This window comes from Acomys russatus, chromosome 29 (genome assembly GCF_903995435.1).
Source record: "Acomys russatus chromosome 29, mAcoRus1.1, whole genome shotgun sequence".
Classification (NCBI taxonomy): domain Eukaryota; kingdom Metazoa; phylum Chordata; class Mammalia; order Rodentia; family Muridae; genus Acomys; species Acomys russatus.
In genome coordinates this window covers 24813027-24832208 of record NC_067165.1, presented here as the reverse complement: position 1 = coordinate 24832208, position 19182 = coordinate 24813027, and the positions used below count along the sequence as shown (strand labels likewise).

The window sequence follows — 19182 nt, the reverse complement described above, 5'->3', positions numbered from 1 at the left end:
CTTTCACCATCAAGAAAATGATAATAAATCTGCATCTGCTACCTTGTGGAACAACTTGATGAGAATCTACCTCAAAAGCCAACAGAACAAAGCAAAAGCCACACTGGGCAGAACTGAAAAGAAAACAAAGCTGGAATACAAGACCCCTACTTTGCCTCTGAGCCTTATTTTTATCATCTATAAGTTAATCTACCATAAGTGCTGTCCAAAGATTAATTAAATAAAGCAATCCTTAAAATTACATTTCTTCAAAAGAAATAAAAACAAATCAATTTCTTTTTCTAAGATTAGTATGAAAAAATGCAGCCACTACTAGGTTTCCCTGACCCTGGGATGCTATCACGCTATGCACCACTAAAAAGGACACAGCCACAGTACCAGTATAGCATGCACACATCTAAAACACGCAGATTTCAGCAGGAAAAGCTGATAGAAGTGTACTGGAGAGCATCACCTCTCCACTGTCGTGATCACCCAATTCCTGCTGTGCAGAAAAGTGAGCGGAACAAGCACCTGTGGGATATCCAAAGGAAGAAAGCAGCTATCTTACAGGCAAAAAGCAATATTTGATTTTATTAGAAAACTCAAAAAAATAGTTTGCTTTGGTTTTCTAAGTTTGACATTGCAGTCTATAACATGTGGTTTCAGTGTGGAGCTAGCCAAAATCTAAAGGCGGTCACCCTAATGATATGCTACTCCAAGGAGAGTCTAACAGTGGAATGCAGTGCTTACTGCTTTAATATACATATAAAACACTGGGGGCAGGTAGGTGGCTGTCTTACTAAAATGGCGCTACACTTCTGCAAGCCTAGCACTCAGGATGCTGAGGCAAGAAGACTGTGAGTTTGGGGCCATCGGGGTTACACAATGGCACCCTGTCCCCAAAAAACAAAAGCAGGTTTCGGTTCAGGAAGGCTAGGGTAGGGCCTAGGAATAGGCCCCAGGATGATGCCAGTGTTAATAGTGCACAGTAAAGGAGAGTGTAATATGCTTTGTTACATTATTTTACAGCTTCCTTGAATGGCAATTATTCTTATTCTACAGATAAGAATCCAGCTGAGACCCAAAACCCTGGCTTCTATATATAATGCAATATCCCAAGTTTCACAAAACTCAATTATAGCACTAGCCTTCCAAGCCAAATCACTGTGACCCAGATGAATAGCTTCAAGTACGCATCCTCCAGGTCAAAAAGCAGGCACTTGACACAACATGGGGAGCCCTTCCAACATCTCTGCAAAGTTAGAATAGTCACTGAGCCAAAGCTTGCAGTGCATAAACCAAAAGGTAGCCCTCATGACCCACACTGTTCTTAGTAACTAGGCTTCAGCCTATTTGAAGAAAACCAGGGGACCAACAGCAGTGTTACCCATGAGCTTTCAAAATACACAATTTTGTAACTACTTCTGAACTCAGGAGATGGGTGGGGAAAGGATAGCTTATTCCAGGAGTAAATAAAAGCTGGGGGGTGGGGGGCTCTGCTTGGCTCTTGGGTTCACTTTTCTCATTGTAAAATCTGCTATCTAAAAATGCTGGGGATAATCCTGCTGGGTACTAGCTTGCATTCATAGTAAGTTTGAAAATAATACAGATGTCAGAGTCTTCTGCTGAACCTCAATGTAAGTTAGCTAATTAGTTTGTGGCAGGTTCTGTGTAGTATTGGCTGGGCTGGAATTCACTATGTAGACCAGGCTGGCGTTAAACTCACAAAGATCTTTTAGCTTCTCTCTGGCATAAGCCACCACACCATGCCTCCTAAAAGTAACCCTTCTCTCAAAAAACAAAACTACTAAGCATTACAGCCACAGAACCAACTCAAAAGGAAGGGAAGAAAAGCAAAGAGCTAAATTCTTTTATTCAAGCTGTGACAAGGAAATCTTGATGAAAATAGACACTACTTACAACACAGTTAAGGCTGGGCTCCTTGTGGGCCACCTTGAAACAGTGACATCTGGGCTGCCGGCTGTCACATCTAAGGACTTCTATGTACCTGCTATGAGTGCTTAATCATCACTGTGCCACAAATGATGCTAGCCACTCGACTTACTGGAGCAAACCCCGAGCTGCTCTGACCAGGAGCTAAGCGCTCTATAACCAATTCCCCTAGATGCAGATAGCCCCCTGTCCTTGCTCTCAAACTTAACACTTAACTACTTTTGTTTTTAAAAGAAAGAGTGGGAAAGCCTCTCCCCACCCCCATTCAGATGTTGCATGCATACATGAGGAGAGTGTGAGTCAGGTTTTCCATAAGCACAGTTTCTAACCACAGCAGAGTAAACCCAGGTTAGGGACAGCATCAGCAGAACACAACCCCAATGCTGACCAGTAGTTCTCTGGTCAACAGGCCTTCCTCTGCCAGAAAATGGCTCCTGCCAACACCCTGGCTTGATAGCCTTCAGTCTTCCTCTATCAATCTACAGATAGTACAGAAGTCAAAACACTAGATAACATTTTATTCTCCACACCCATCCTCCTAAAAAAAAAAAAAAAGAAGAAGGCAGATTTGCAGAATTATTTATCTGACTGCTACTCCTGTTTTCAATTGGAGGTGGAGCAGTTACCAGCTCTCATCTGTCCTGAGGCTTAATCTTATCTAAGCACAATACTATGAAGAGCTAAAAATCAACAGTTTTCCAAAATAACCAAGTGCGGGACCCTCTTTGATAGTCCAAAAGCAGGACTTTATCATAAAAACTGGCTTTAAATGACAGTAATGATTCCATTCTACTGTTTTATCTACTTTTAATTCAAATGGTTTTTCTGCTTCCCTCAGACTTGACAGTAATCCAGATGTGTGCCTGTGACTAATGTCCACAAACAGAAACTGGTCTGAATTCACAGCCACTGTTACCAAGCAGCTTATTAGTGCACCACACTCATTTCTTTCCAGCAAATAACTTAAGGTGGTAGGCAGTTTAGAAGGCAATACTTCCTCTAAGAAATATGATAGAAGTATGAAGGAGGAAGAAAGCAGAAGTCCTTCCATTCTTCTCTTGAGAAGACAAAGGATCATGTGGCTTGATCCCATTCCTCATATCTACAGTGTAAATCTTGTATCCCCAAGGAAAGCAGTTCCCTGTCTGACTGACAAGTCAACAGATCCGGAAACATTCAGGTCAGTTTTGCAAAGGCTCGTCCTCAAGAATGTACTTAACATACAAAGCTGGCTACCAACACCAACTCTTGCTACTCTACACTTTAAGTGACAGAGGGAAACAGGAAAATACTCCAGGTAACAAATGCAATATATAAAGAAACACACGTGGGTATGAAGCCAAAATGAGGAGGATGAGGATGACGTTGGGGAAAGAAGGTGTATTAAAGATTTGCCACCAGGTATTATTAGACCACAATGACTTCCGGAAAAGAACTGAAAAGGCACAGAACAAAGTGAGTTAGGAGTCTGGAAAGAAGGCAGGCAGACAGCTGCAGCACAGACCACCCGCCAGAGAATACAAACTGAAGAAGACTCAAGTAGATACGTTTCATAAGACTCTTTAGTCTGTAAAGCTGATAATACAGAGCGCGCTTTAAGAAAGCAATCACAAAGCTACAGAGAGAACGCTAAGATTTCATAGGGAGTGGCAGGAACCAGAGGCTGCTTTGGCTGCCAAACAGTCAGGGTAAGTGGGGTTAGTGGCAATGGATTAAAAAACAAACCAGAAAACAAAAACAAACAACAACAACAAACAAACACAACCCCCCCCAACAGGATAGGCATAGGAAACAAAGCTGCTCAAGAAAGGCCACCATAAAATTAAAGTCTAGCCTGCAAAACAAGAATGGCCCCCACATGCCTTGTCCTTTTTAACATTCTTAGGTAGTAGTCAATCGTTCCTCTCAGGCAAGTGCCTCCTGGTGACACCCAGCTTCTACTTTCTTTGTAAATAAAGTCCTTCTCTCTTATGCTTTTTGTTTTAATAAGGAAATGTTTTCTTATAGACCAATTAATTGAGACTTCGATTTTAGCTCTTACCTCACCTAACAATGTACACCCTACCCCCACCCCACCCCCAGGGGGGAAAACCGCTACTTTTCCATCTTTACAGTTCACCTCTCCTGCTACACTTGCTGAGCTCTGTGCTACAATGGAAGTGTTTGAAACAAACGGGTGCTGTGAGTACCTAGGAAACTCAACACGCTAATTTTGCATTGGGGAAAGGGAGAAGAAATAGATAGGAACAAGTTCCTCAAGCCAACTTACAAATCCTCCTTTTCTTAGACAGGAATCGCCCGGGGATGAGCTCAACACATACTCCACCATGCTAACGCCTAGTCCCCCACTCTCCGATCGTGGGGACAGTACAGAATTGACCTCACTGTTCACATGGAAACTCTGACCAGGTCTTCTCTGCACCATGATTGGCTGGGAAACTGAATGATCTACAAAAAAGACACACAAGCATGACACAGTGCAGCCAGTGGCCCAAACAAATTGTGAGTGATGTCTCATGGATAAACCAATGTCAGGGAGTCAGGAGGCCTGCCACGGCCAGCTGAGCCAAGGTCTCTTGGTTCTTTCAATAAGCACTGATATTCTACATAAGCTGAGGACACGGAACACATCCCTCCTCTGTCTAGGAGAGCAGAGGAGTACAGCAATTCACAAAGCTAGGTAGACTAGCCAATGTTCACCTCTTCAAGTTGTAGAATTTCCTTGACTGTTTTTTCTGGCAACAAAAAAAAAAAAATCTTTTGAGGACTCCCTTTTGCACTATCCTGAATACAGTTTGTCCGGTGCTGGCTTTGTCTCCCCTCCCTAGAAGCCGTGGCTTCTTTCTGCTGTTGGTGTTTCTGCCTTCACCAGCTCTCCCCGGCCCTCTTCAGGGGAAGTCTATCACAAGGAAGTCTGCACCTGGTGATTTCATTTGGTCCCACGAATATTTAAAGTTAACTATCCCATATGTGGCACAGAACATCGGGGGGGGGGGGGGGGGGGGCGCATGAAGTTCAAAGTACAGGCTTGAATTTTTCCAATTCCAGGCAAGCTGAGAGCAGCACAGAGGGAAAGCTTAGAGCTAAATTATGGTCATTTCAAATGAGTCCACTCTTCTATGACTAGCACCTCAGAAATTTTCGGAGATTTGATTTTGTGTTAATTATTTTTAATATATTATATCATCTAAGCTCCTTAGTAGCAATTGTACTACAGGACAGGACATTTGCTTGGTGTGCTTCTGCCACTAATGTGGAATTCATGACTCGCCAAGTGCTGAGGACGGGAGCTCTACGACAGGCATACATCACAGAAGAGAGGCCAGAGCTAGATTACCTGATGTTCCCCAGGCACTGTCTCGCCATTGATCACCCAGGAATATTCCTTTTGGTCCATCTTTGCTGGATTCATCTGTTTCCCAAAACTTTTTACCTGGCAAGAGCTGCTGCAAATTAAAAATAATAGATGCTTTTAAAGAATTCATAAAGAATGAAAGTACAGCAGTCAACACTTTCTTTAGACAAGGGTACTGAAGGTGTTCAAGGGCCCTGAAGGTCTCAATCAAGTGTTCTGGCTCCACAGCTGAGATCAGAGCACTGTTCTTATTTGGTAAAAGACACAGAAAGGCCCAGTGCAAGGGGACACTAATCATAAATATCTAAAATCATTCACTTAGTCTATGTGAAGGTTTTGAGGAAGTAAGAGTACAAGCCCTGCCCTATGAGCTAACTGCTTGGTAAGAGGGCTCTGACTGCCAAAGAGTGCCTGCGGCTGTTAATGCTGTCTGCACATGCACTAACTGACCATACAAAGTTACTTAAGCAAGAACATGAACCCAGCTATAAACCCCAGCTACAGGCCACTAAACTCTGCATCCCTATCACAACCATCTATTCTAAGATTTTAGGAAGAGAGAACAGCCAGTCATGTACTTCCAGAAGGGAACTCAAACTTTCTGACCTTTGTTAGGTTTAACAATACTTGATCGTGACATTAAAGTGACTTCAATCAAAGAAATAGTCTTGTTACAAAGGAAACTTCCTTAAGATTGCCATCACTCTTGGTCTGCTCACCAGCTTTACTTAATAAAACATCTCCCTCTTATTTCCTCTAATTATGTTTTCTTTCAACTTCGATTCCTCAGACAGGATATCAAGAAGTTTGAGATAATGTGTACTCTGTGTAATCACTAGTTCTGAGCATCAAGGGGCATGCCTGAAGAATGAACTTGTGCAATGTCAGAAATGGAATGCTGACTTCCAGAAGTAAAACATCAGAAACCTCAAGGGACCTGCTCTCTTCCTGGACAGGTTTAACTTTCCAACTTATTAGCTACACTGAGCAAAATAAAGAAAACAAAGCTGTCTAAACAAACAAACCCCAGCTTTCCAGCCTTGCCACTTACTACTTTCTCAGCACAGTGTTAACTAACTCACCCTCAAAAAGTTCTAAACTGTTCCACAGGCGTAGGTCCCTTCATACACCCAAAGCAGTTTGCCACCTGTTTCAAATGGAACCTTTACAAAAAGACGCTGGTCTAATGTTTAATTGTCCAAGTGCTAAGCTATCTCAGAGATGGACAGTTAAATTACAAGCATCGGTCAATTCTTCCTTGGTGCTTTTTGGGGTTTGTTTACTAGAGTGGGTTGAGAGGAAGAGGGGAAAAGAGAGGGAGAAACAGGTGTCCAGAAAAAGCTAACTGAGCAGGAAGCCAGGAATCCCTGGACTAGGTAATTCTGATGTGCCCTGGGAACTACTATTAAACTGCCCTTGGCCGCCTCCTCTCTTTTTCTGATGTCAAACTTGTTTTTTAGGGACTGAGCCAATCAGAAACATCATCAGCAAGTACCAAGTACAATATTCACCAAACAGCTTCTTGAGAAATGTATTCAGAGGTACCAGACATAAACAAAATCATGGTCAAATTCCAGAAGAGATATTGAGAATTATTAACTATACTAGGGTCAATTTAAAAGAGCTGTTTTCACATTCTTTTTCTCCTTTTCATCTTATAAATGGCCTATGCAAAAAGCCCATAAAACTTCCTTACTCACTGGCTGGATCTCTTCCGCCATCTTAAAGTGACAAAATTCTCCTTCTTATTTTGAAGAGGGTGACACCAAATAGTAGTTCCAATTTAGGGCCCCTTTGTATCAGCACAAGAGGCCACAGCTCTTCATAGTTAATTTAATGTTCTGTAAAATTAAAACCAGACCTACATTGCCTTTTTTTTTTTTTTCCCCAATCTTCGCCCTTCTCCACATAAACTCACAAAAGAATAGCCTCAACAAGTACCAGGCTCAACACATGGTCTTGCTATAACTGATCAAGTTGGTAACTAAACGCAGCACTCTTACAGCTCGAGGGGTCAAAGGAGACATGTAGGATTCTGATATTGTTTACTATACTCTATTAGGTTGTCACAACCTACAAAAGCAGCAAGTGTGGGTGAGAAGATGAAAGCAAAATGTTTCTAGGTTCTACTCCTTAAAAGGGAAACAGTACAGCAAGCATGAGGCACATTGCTAAGATGGAGATTTTCAAGGCTAATAAGGTGTCTCAGAGGGCAAAGGTGTTTGCCTCCAAACTTGACAACTTGAGCGCAAATCCTGAAACCCACATAGTAGAACAGAAGCAACTCCACATGCTGTCCTCCAAACAGGCACTGTGGCACACATGTCCACAAACACACGCATATGCACACAAATAAATAAACACTGAAACCAATGTCAAAAAAATTAAGGTGAAGAGTCTACTTCCTATTAGTAACAGATGCAACAAGCCTCAAAGGAATACACATCAAAAATGTGCTCCTAGCTCACTAAGTCATCCAGTTCTACTACTAAAAATAGAAAACAAATACTAGACATATGTTAAGTGTAACCCACACAGTGCTTGAGCTCCTTAAACATTTGCGGGGTGGAGATCAGCTGTTATCAGTGAGAACAGCAGACACTATTTGATCAAGTTCCCAAGAGATAGAAAAAGAAGGTGGGAGAGCAGAGTGCAGCATGTTGATTGGGGCCAGGCAGGGTAGAATGGGTGAGTTGCATGGGTGCTAAACAAACAGCAAAGCCATCCCGGAACCAAGGAATCTGGGTAAACTCAAAAGCAAGCTTAGTTAAGCCCTTTAATATCTGAGTTCTACAAAGAACCTAACATCTCTCACTTTACTGTAAAGCTGTACTCAGTTATGGTAAAGTCTGTACTCAATTGTGGTAAGCAGTAGAGCTGACTCCAAATGACCTAGTCCAGTTGTACTGTAAACAGGACCTAACAATGGGATGCTCTAAGGTCAAAGCCTATGGTGCCCTAAACAGCTTCATTTGCCCTACTACCACTACTGCCCAGCTTGCTCACTTTAGACAGCTGCTATGCTGAGAGCCACACCGGGGAGTGGTCTCGTTGGCAAGAAATCGAGAGAATTCTCTATCCAACAATTCACTAGGAACTGAAGCCTTCATCCTAAGAGTCCATGAAAACCTGGATCCTGACATCAACCACATAAATTTGGAAGATCCTCCTCTGATAACACTGAACATAAATTCAAACCTGGTAGAAATCATGTCTGCAGCTTGTGAGAGGCCTTATGAAGTTGTGAGGTTTAGAAAATGGCCTTCTAGAGGCACGGCGTGGTGGCGCACGCCTTTAATCCCAGCACTTGGGAGACAGAGACAAGCAATCTCTGTGAATTCAAGGCCAGCCTGGTGTGCAGAGTGATTCCAAGACAGCCAAGGCTACACAGAGAAACCCTGTGTCACAAAAACAAAGAAAATGGCCTTCTGAGCTGTCTGAGATCTGCTATACAATGGGCAAACTAACCCAATCATGACTATGTGTGCATGTGCATTTCAAACACTTCAGTTAATTATATGAATAACTTCTCAATAGGTAGTGGTGACATATGCCAGCACTCAAGGAGGCAAAAGCAGGCGGAGCACTTAAGTTCGGGGACCTAGGGTTATATAGAGAAACCCTGTCTGGAAAAACAAAAAACCACCACCACCACCACCACCACCACCAACAACAACAACAACAACAACAACAACAAAAACTTCTCATTCCACTTCCAGTGCTGACAACAACAACAACAAAAACTTCTCATTCCACTTCCAGTGCTGAAAGTATAACGGTTTTTACTTTAAGGAAAAATAATTAGGGCTGGAGAGAAAGCTCAGAGGTTAAGAGCACTGACTGCTCTTCCAGAGGTCCTGAGTTCAGTTCCCACATGGTGGCTCACAACCATTTACAATGTGATCTAATGCGCTCTTCTGTCACTCATGCAGGCAGAGCATTGTAAGATAGATAGATAGGTAGAAAGAAAGAAAGAAGATAGATAGATGAATTAATTAATTACCTCTGTCTATTGCATGTTCTCCAATACTCTGGCTTATAACCCTTTCACATTAAAAATAAGTAGCTTTTAAAGTTCTGCATGTTGAAATAGGCAGTAGCAACACCTTCAACTTTATATTCAAAGTCCACAAAAGTAAGGATAGCAACCTTTACCTCTGATGTTAAAGCATAGCTATTATAAAGCAAGATCAAGAATCAAGAGGCACATTCAGATTGAGCAAGCACTCCTCTGGAGGATAATTCTGTCCACAGCATGAGTGAGCTACAGCACTCCACAACCCAAGCCAATGCCAACAAGTAGTTGCCAAACTTTCACTTCAGCCAGACCTAACTTCAACCACTACAAATCTAAATGCAAGCAGCCTTAATCTATTTGTGAGAATTGGGGTGGGGCAGAATTACTGATGGTAAGCAAAGCTCAAATGTTCAGGCCACTCTGCTGCTGGGCAACATTCCCAGCAGCCAGACTTTTCTTTTGTGGGGCAGGTAAACCCAGGCAGGCTTGGAAGAGACTAAGTAGCCCAGGCTGATTTAGGGGTCTAGGTAATCTTCTTGCTTCAGCTTCCTGGTACTGACATTACAGCCAAAAAACACAGCACAGTAAGGCTTTGCAAAATTCGCTTTAAGGGAAAACTAGGCTGTAAAAGATTAAGACCTGACAATTCTAAAAGAAGGTGGTGGAATTAGGAACTGGTCCAACAAAGCCAAGGAAGCAGATGCAGTCAGAATGTATCAGCCCAGTTGGCACATAGAAAAGAGCACATGAAGACTATCAAGCTCACACCTATGAAAAGGAGCAAGACAAGTCAACCTGAGTACAGCAAACACTAAAACCATCAGCCCAGTAACTTCTCTGGCTCCAACGCTAACAGCTAGCACCCTCTCAGAACCAACTTCCTCTGTAGCCAAGCAATATGATCACTGACCACAGTGACTCTCAGAAATAGCTTGCAACTTGGCTTTTATGAGTTAGTCTCTTGTTGTTCTGGTTAGAGTGGGGTTAATATCATAATCTAATTCCTCTGAATGAGTAATAAAGACCTGCTTTAAGATCTACAAATGAGCCGGGCACACACCTTTAATCCTAGCACTCAGAAGGTAGAGGCAGGCAGTACTCTGAGTTTGAGTCTAGCCTGCTCTACAGAGTGAGTTCCAGGATAACAAAACCTATACAGAAAAACCCTATCTTGAAACAAAACCTACAAACTAAGAGGGGAGGGGGGTGAGTGTGCACGATGTCTTACCATCCTCAGTAATAAAACAAACCTTGTTCTCCTTCCCTATAACATCCCATCGAACGTTATTCATAATTGAATAGACGGGGGAAATATGCCACTTTATCTCTTCCTAAACCATAGGTTCACAAAGGAAATGCTTAAACAGGTGAACACATTGTGATGCTTGACAGAGCAAGACAGAAGCGCTGTTCTGCAAGCAATTAGACACTTGGGAAACTGACGTTTTGCCTGGGAACACTTTTTCATTTTTTGAGTCTAACAAAAAAGACAGTACACAAAGTTATACTTAGTGAAGTATGGTTACACATGCCTGACACCTCAAGCAGAGGCAGGAGAACTGCCACAAATTTACAAGCATGTTTGTTCTACATGTAAGTTCCAGGACAATGGTAATCTATCAAAGGCCAAAACCAAAAACACCAGAAACAAATATTTAAAACCAGAAACCTCACACAATCATCTTATATCCCTTATTAAGGAACCCTTAACACACAAAAAAATTCTAAGATGTCTTTCAAAGTTCAGTGATAATGCATACCAACTCGCTGACTTCCATAACTGACTATTCATTTTATATGCCTCCTTATCTAACCTTGCAAATGGTCTGTCACGAACATCAAATGAAATAATATGGTATCAATAGAGAGGAGTGAGAGTTCAATAGACAAAGCTAGCACAGTGTCACCCAGGTAACTGTAGTAAAAAGATCACTAGCCAACCAACCAAACCCCACAGGAACCATGAGTACAGCTCTGCAAAACCTAGAGAAGCTAGTACTGAGGATTAGCATGTATGACCAATACTAAAATTTGCCTAGAGAAGTATCCATGAGGTTCTCTGCTGGACTTAAAAGAAAGTGGGAAAAGCCAAGCAGTGACGGAGCACACCTTTAATCCCAGCATTCAGGAGGCAAAAGCAGGCGGATCTACAGCCTGGCCTACAGGGTGAGTTCCAGAACAGCCTGGGCTACAGAAAGCTCTATCCTGCTCGAACCCCAACCCACGCACCAGTCAAAAGAAAGACACACCAAGTGGGTATCGCTTGTCCTATCTTACGCTCTACCATTAGTTAACTGCTTACACTTGTAAGCCATGTCACAGCTGTCATCCCGCCCTTCTCCAGCATCTCCTCCCACCCCACTACCACTCTCTCCTCTTTCTCTCCTCTCTCTTCCCCTTCACACCACTCCAATCAGAAGTTTGGCTTGTAAGACACACACAGGGATGCTTACAAACTCACAGGCACGATCAGGTACCATCATGTTATCTGGCTACTCAAATTTCCAAGCCTACGTTTCACCTCAAATGACTGAACATTTAACCACCTTGTAAGATTCTAGAAAGAGAAAATCCTTTAAGTCTCTTAGTATATGTTCTCATTATCTCGTTTCATTAACAGAAGGTGAAATTCAGTCAGAAAAGAGTCCTTCTGAGACTGCAATTTGAGCTACAGTGGTGACTATGGTAATTCACAAGTCCATGAAAACAACAGCACTTCTAAAACTTTCTTCTTAAAACCGTAAATCCCTCAGATTTAGCTAGTCCCTTCCTACCACTGTTATAAAGCCAAATGAGACAATACAAGAAGTGTTCACAAATGCCATGACCTATACTGACATTAAATCATCAAGCTGTATAATAAAGACTGAGCTGCTCAATAACTCTCACCACAAGAATGAGACTTGAATAAAGGGCCATCTAAAGTCCCAAAAATTCATCTCAACCAAAGTTCTTCAAATTGACAGAGTAGGGCATGTGCCTGTAATCCTAGCACCCCAACACTAATGGAGGATTAGCACAATCCTGAGTTACATACAAAATTCTTTCTCAACATGCACATTTGTTAGTTATCACCCCTGCCTCTTGAACATGTGCACCTGCACACTCACGCTCCCTCTCTCCTCTCCTCTCCCTCTCTCCCTCCATCAAATGTAATAAAAGATTTCTAAAGAAAAGGTCTGTTTCTCTTTGTGCATTGTTCCATTTTGATTCAAGATTCCAGAGTGGGCCAATGAGATAAACCAGTAGGTAAAGGTGCTTGCCTGGTGTCTGAGATCAATCCCCAGAACCTATATTGTGCCGAGAACAAGCTAAGTGCCCCCTAAAATTGTTCTCTGACCTCCACATGTCCATCCACATACATATAAAATTAAATTTTTTAAGATCAGAATGATAGCAGGCATGGTGGCACATGCCTGCAATCCCAGAACTTGGGAGGCAGAGGCAGAAGGATTCTGACTTTGAGGACAGCCTGTGCTATTACATACTAAGACCTTGTCTTTAAAAAAAAAAAAAAAAAAAGAAAGAAAAGGGGGGAAAAAATGCTGGGCATGATAGCACACGCCTTTAATCCCAGCACTCGGGAGGCAGAAACAGGTGGATCACTGTGAGTTTGCGGCCAGCCTGGTCTACAGAGTAAGTCCAGGACAGCCAAGGCTAACATAGAGAAACCTTGTCTAGAAAAAAATATTTTTTAAAAAATCAGTGCTTATTGATGTGGCAAGATTATGAATTCTTTGTAGAATTGGTAGGGACTCAGGCTGACTGCAAATAAAGGTGCTTTGCTACCAAGGCTGATCACCTAAATTCAATCTGTAAGACCCACATGGTAGGAGAGAACTGACTCCTACAAGTTGTCCTCTGACCTTCACAAATACACAGTGGTAAATACACACTCACATGTACACAAATGCATACACACACAATTTCAACGTTTTTCCTAGAAAACAAAAATATAAAAATAATAGTTTTACAATTCATTTAATGGCAACTGATAATCACACAATTCCCCTGCCTGTTCTTTAGCTTAAAAGCCAGATTAGCACTATGTGCAATTACAGTGCTAGTTGTTACTCTTAAGACCAATTAAAGATGTCTTATAATCTCAACCATCTTATGATCAAACAGAACAGTCATATAACCCACCAGGCATGGCTTATCAGCAGCATTTAGAAAGCCAAACCTAAGGAAAGAACTAGGTCTGGGGACACGGGCATGGATGTCTAGCCTGTCAATTCCAACATTTTCAATATCCTTAACAGTTTACAACTTACAGTCTAATAAAGAAAAACTGAGGCTAAATGATCTAGAATTCACTACAAATAAAAAGCATTTTTCTCTTAGACAAAATTTGTTTCCAGTGTGAATTGAAAATTATGAAAGTTGGTGTTAATCTCCTAAATTACCACCAACTTTAATAATTTTCAATTCACAATGAAAGATTATACTGTATTATTTAATATTTAATATAGTTTGAATGCCTTAAGTTGCAGCTAAATTTGCAAATGGTAGATTATTTAAGGAGTAATAAAAATGATCACTGGCTTTATCACAAGCCAACTGTTGCATTAAAAATAAGCATTTGAGGGGCTGGAGAGATGGGTCAGTGATTATGAGCAAACTGCCTGCTCTTCCAAAGGACCAGAGTTCAAGTCCCAGCACCCACATGGCAGCTCACAACTATGTATAATTCCAGTTGCAGGGATTCTCACACCTTCTTACCAATGCAAATAAAAGTAATTTAAAATTTTTTAAAGTATATGAGCTAGGCAGTGGTGGTGCACACCTTTAATCCTAGTACTTAAGAGGTCGAGGCAGGCAGATTTCTGAGTTCAGGCCAGCCTGGTCTACAAGAACAAGTTCGAGGACAGCAGGGGCTACACAGAGAAACCCTGTCTTTAAAAAAAAAAAAAAAAAAAAAAAAGTAATAACAGCAGCATATGACAGGGTTAGGGATGTGGTTCAGTTGCTGGAGTGCTTGCCAAGCCTGCAAAGTTCTGAATGTAATGCCCAGCATTACATGAACCCTTAGTGTGGAAAGCAAAGGAATTTTTTTTAAGATATGTATTATTTTTATCATGTGTATGTGAATGCTTGCCTGTGTGTACTTCGTGAAGGCCAGACGAGGTCCCCTAGCACTGGACTCACAAGGCAGCTCTAGAGTAGCACTAAACCCTGAGCCATCTCTCTAGCCCTGAAGCTAATAATTTTGTGTTGTCCTTAAGACACTTGTGATGAGCAGGAGCAATGCCTCTCAATACTAGTTTCACAACTATACTGAAACCCACCAATCACTCTGCTGGCCAATTAAAGTTGTTTAGTCTTTCCATTTTGAATTTAAAATAGCCAACACTGACCTCCGACACACACACACACACACACACACACACACACACACACACACACACACACACACACACACACACACACACACCTTAAGTGGAAAAGAATTAAATTCTAAGCTGTGCATGGTGGTGCACTCCTGTAATCCCAAACTCTGGGAGACAGGTAGATAGATCTCTGTACCTCTGTGAGATCAAGGCCAGCCTTATTTACAAAGTGAACCCAGAACAGCCAAGGCTACACAGAAAAACCCTGTCTCAAAAATCAAAACAAAAGAATTAATTTCTATCAGCAAATGAGTGTCTGTAATCCTAGTACCCAGGATGCTGAAGCTGGGGTGCAAGACTAGTATGGGTTCTACAGTGGGAGACCAAGTTTGGATGGGGTCTTTTTGGTTTTGGGTGGTTTTGTTTTGTTTTGTTTTGTTTTAGTGGAGGGCCCTGACTGGCCTAGAACTTACTCTGTAGATCAGGCTGGCCCCAAATTCAGAGATCTATCTACCTGCTTCAGCCTCCAAGTATACTTGCACGCAAATGATGCACATGCATGCATGCACAATAGTGACTAAAGAAATTCTTTTGGGCTGCAGAGATGGCTCAAAGGTTAAGAGCACTGACTGTTCTTCCAGAGGTCCCGAGTTCAATTCCCAGCACCCACATGGTGGTTCACAACCATCTACAATGAGATCTGGTGCCCTCTTCTGGCACTCAGGTGTACATGCAGACAGAGCACTGTATACATAATAATAAATTTAAAAATCTTTAAGAAACGGGGCCAGAGGATAGGTCTGTGGTACCTAAGGTATGAAGTTCTAGGAGAACATTAAGAGCTCTTGAGATGCCTCTCAGCTTTGCAACTGCTTTACTTAATTTATTGTAATATATGGTAGCATCCCTAGCCCCCAAAGCAAGTTTTGGTTTTTTTGTGACTGTAATTTCTTTTTCTTTTTTAAGATTTATTCACTTGCCGGGCATGTTGGCACATGCCTTTAATACTAGCACTTGGGAGGCAGAGCAGGCAGCTCACTGTGGCTTCGAAGCCAGCCTGGTCTACAAAGCAAGTCCAGACAGCCAAGGCTACTCAGAGAGATCCTGTCTTGAAAAACAAAAAAGCAAAACAACAAAAAAGATTTATTCATTTTATATGTGAGGGTTTTTTTTACATGTATACTATGTGAGTGCTTGGTGCCTTCAGAGATCAGAAAAGAGCATCACATCTGGAAATGGAGTTACTGATAGCTGTGAGCCACATGTGGGTGCTGGGAATAGAACCCAGGTCCCCTGCAAGAGCATATGATCTTGACCACAAAACCGTCTCTTCTGCCTTCTAACTGTAATTACAAGGTAATAATCAAAGCCCACCATAATGAAGAATGAGACCAGGAAAGCCAATTGCTTGCTGAAGTTGTTTTAACTGAAAATCTATTCTGTAGAGTCAACTGAGACACAAAGGACAAATATAACAGGATCCAAATAGAAAGCTGGTGTTTCATCCACCCAGAGGACGTTAAGGTGCCCTGAAGGCCCACTATGAACTGCTGAGGAACCAAGAACTGTAATTTGGGGAGGGAGCTGGCCATCTGAAGAGCTAACGCTCTTTAGGACACCTATCAGTGAGAGCTACCGGCTATCTCTTGGACACACAGGCATATCAGGAGCAACTTGTAAAACAGACTGCAAAAACATACTGCTTTCATGAAACAAGCCCCTCAAAGACACCCAGACATAGACAGCACCTCAAATTTCCTGTCACTTCTGGAAGACAGGAGCGCCCTTGTCATGCACTCTCAGAAATGACCGGTTCATTGCTGCTATTTATACCAGAAATACCAATAGAAAAGACTTTAAGTGCCCCATTATGAGAACTAAATCAAAATATAATGAAGTAAGTTTGATGTTCTCTGATCCCTTACAGCAAAATTACTGTAAAAAAGAAAGGTTTTCTGGGCATAGCAGTACACACCCTTAATCCTGGCAACTTACAAGGCAAAAGCAAGCAGATCTCCATGAGTTCCAGGACAGCCATGGCTACACTACATGAGACCCTGTCTCAATTTTTTTTTTATTAATTTATTCTTGTTACATCTCAATGTTTATCCCCCTGTCTCAAATTTTTAAAAGAATAAAAATAAAAAACCAAACCAAGAATTGCATAAATCATAGTTTAATACATATCTGAGCAAGCAACATAGCACAAGTAAGTCCCACTTCCTCGACACCATTGTGTCTGGCATGTGCACAGAGTAGGGGCATGTCTATGCCTTAGATGATGCAGGAAGGGCAGCCCATTCATCTGGTACAAGACCCTGGTGACAAATGTCTTGGCAGCATATGGCAGAGTATGCCTACAGTCCCCCTGTACTCATGAGACAGAGGCAAGGTCACTGCAGATATAGGCTAGCCAGGGCTACATAGTAGGGCTCCTCCCTATCAGACTCCACTTGAAGGGCAGCAACGCTGTCCAATCACTGGGTACCTGTGTTTAAGTGCAGAAAAGGGGCAAGGCCTTTCAGTTTTGCTGTTATCCGTCCTCTTCACCTCTTCACAACCCTAGACTGACCTGGAATTCTGGATGGACAAGTAAGGGGACTAAGGACAGGATAAATCACCTGCAACCTGAATGCTTTCTATAGCTTCTAGCTGTTGAGGAGAGCTTCATGGAGGAGCACAAACTAAAACTAAATTCTGAAAGATTAAGGCTTAACATGAAGCCAGGTGTGGTGGCACTCGCCTTTAATCTCAGCGCTCAGAAAGGCAGAGGCAGGCAGATTGCTGTGAGTTTGAGGCTAGCATGGTCTACAAAGTCCAATATAGCTACACAGAGAAATCCTGTCTTAAGGAGGGGGGAGGGAAAGTAAGTCATGTCTATGAAGTGATAAGCATGCCCCCCCCAAAAAAGTATTTGTTCAGCATGTTTGTAGCCATTCTTTTTCTGTGCCCAAGAAAATGGAATGAGTCTATTCCATATTGCCACTTACGACCTTACCTGGTCTTCCTTTCCTTAATTTTTTAAAAGGGGGTGGGGATGGAGGCACAAGTCAGGCAAAATGGCACGTGTCGATAATCTCAACATTTTCCAAGCAAAAACAGAAATAACAGTTCAAGGTCCAGGCTGGACTACATAGTGAAGACTTATTTCAAACAACAAAGCAAAACAAAAGGGTGGCTCACAGATATTATTGGTGGTGCCATATAAATATGGTATTGAAAGCTGACATTTGCTGTCCAAATACCGACACACCCACCCTGCCATACTAGAAGACACCTTATCTTAAAAGGCTCAATCTCAAAACTATTATGAGGCCTCAGGAATATCCCCAAATAATGCAGAAAAGTCACTTCACACTCAACACACAGTAAGTAACTTAAGTTAGCCAGTTACTAAGAATTTGCTCCTTTGGACCACATGGCCTGGCTACATTTCATTCTAACAGCAAGATGTAGGAAATGCTTAAACCAAACAGTACTAATGCGGAGTTAACAGAACTAGGGCCTCCACCATAGCTGTCTGCACTCAGCAGCAGAGTTTGGGGAAGAGATGTTAGTTATATGGCCTAGTCAGGTATTTTTTATTGCTGTATCTAAGAAGGCCTGCTTTCTAAACCGACAATCTGCCTCACTTGTTATCAACTCAAGAAACTACTTTTATGGACCTCTACCTTAAAGGATCTGCCAGCTTAAACAGCAGTCCCTTTCAGAAATGTGATTCATACGCCATTTTAGCTGACAACTGTCTACCATAATGGAAAATAATTTCACGTATTGAGTCATTCCCACTTTGCCCTGCTTCTAATCCATGTGTCCTGATGAACATTCCCAGTCAGCTGTAGAATGCTGAATGGGTCATTTAAAGGCACCCATTGAGGGCTAGCAGTGTAACTGAATTGCAGTTACATTCGCATGTATGTGGCCCAGCAGCAGTACACACCTATCATCCTAGCACTCTGGAAGACAGAGGTTGGGACTGGAAAAGGTAACTCAGCAAGGAAGAATAATGTTCTGGCAGAATATCTATGTTTGGCTCCCACCACCTACATGATAGCTCATACCCACTTGTAACGACATTCAGAAGATTTGACACCCTCCTCTGATTTCCACAGTGCACATAAACTCATACAGCCATACATACAGGACTGAACCACAGGGCTCAGGCCCTGCTCTATTCTGGCTCTACCCTACTAAGTTTTACTTTCTCTGAATAAACAGCTTCCTAGATCCCTACCAAGTCACCCCCTCCTCTAGGTCTATGTGGTGGTGCCTCCTTTTAACCCCAGCACTCAGGAAGCAGAGGCAGGTGGTTCTCTATTTATCCAGGGCAGCCTGGGCTACATAGTGAGACCCTGCTATCTCATATTCAGGGATACTATTATTCTGTTCTACTTCTGGCCAATAGAGAAGGATTCTTTATCACTCCATATGTTCTAGACTATCTCATTTTTTTTAAATGATTTCTTTTTTATTTTATTTGCATTGGTGTTTTGCCTGCATGTATGTCTATGTGAGTGTGTCGGATTCCTAGAACTGGAGTTACA

At 42.1% G+C, this 19182-nt stretch overlaps 1 protein-coding gene and 1 non-coding gene across 19 annotated transcripts in view; both read right to left on the bottom strand.

Moving 5' to 3' along the window:
* The window catches only part of Pum1 (pumilio RNA binding family member 1), a 110706-nt gene that overhangs the window by 58556 nt on the left and 32968 nt on the right, over window positions 1-19182 (bottom strand). For 9 of the 18 annotated variants that reach the window (XM_051171517.1, XM_051171519.1, XM_051171524.1 and 6 more), the window contains 2 exons: window positions 5273-5381; window positions 4205-4383 (listed from right to left, as the gene is read on the bottom strand). The exons of 7 other annotated variants lie outside the window; for them this stretch is intronic. In XM_051171517.1, coding sequence (XP_051027474.1) covers window positions 4205-4383; window positions 5273-5381 — 288 coding nt within the window. The remainder of the gene's footprint in view (window positions 1-4204; window positions 4384-5272; window positions 5382-19182) is intronic. 2 more of the 18 variants (XM_051171518.1, XM_051171531.1) reach the window with 1 other exon arrangement.
* Window positions 13463-13570, bottom strand: LOC127212155 (small nucleolar RNA SNORA72). The gene has a single exon (XR_007833527.1). It is a non-coding gene; the product is annotated as a small nucleolar RNA SNORA72 (small nucleolar RNA).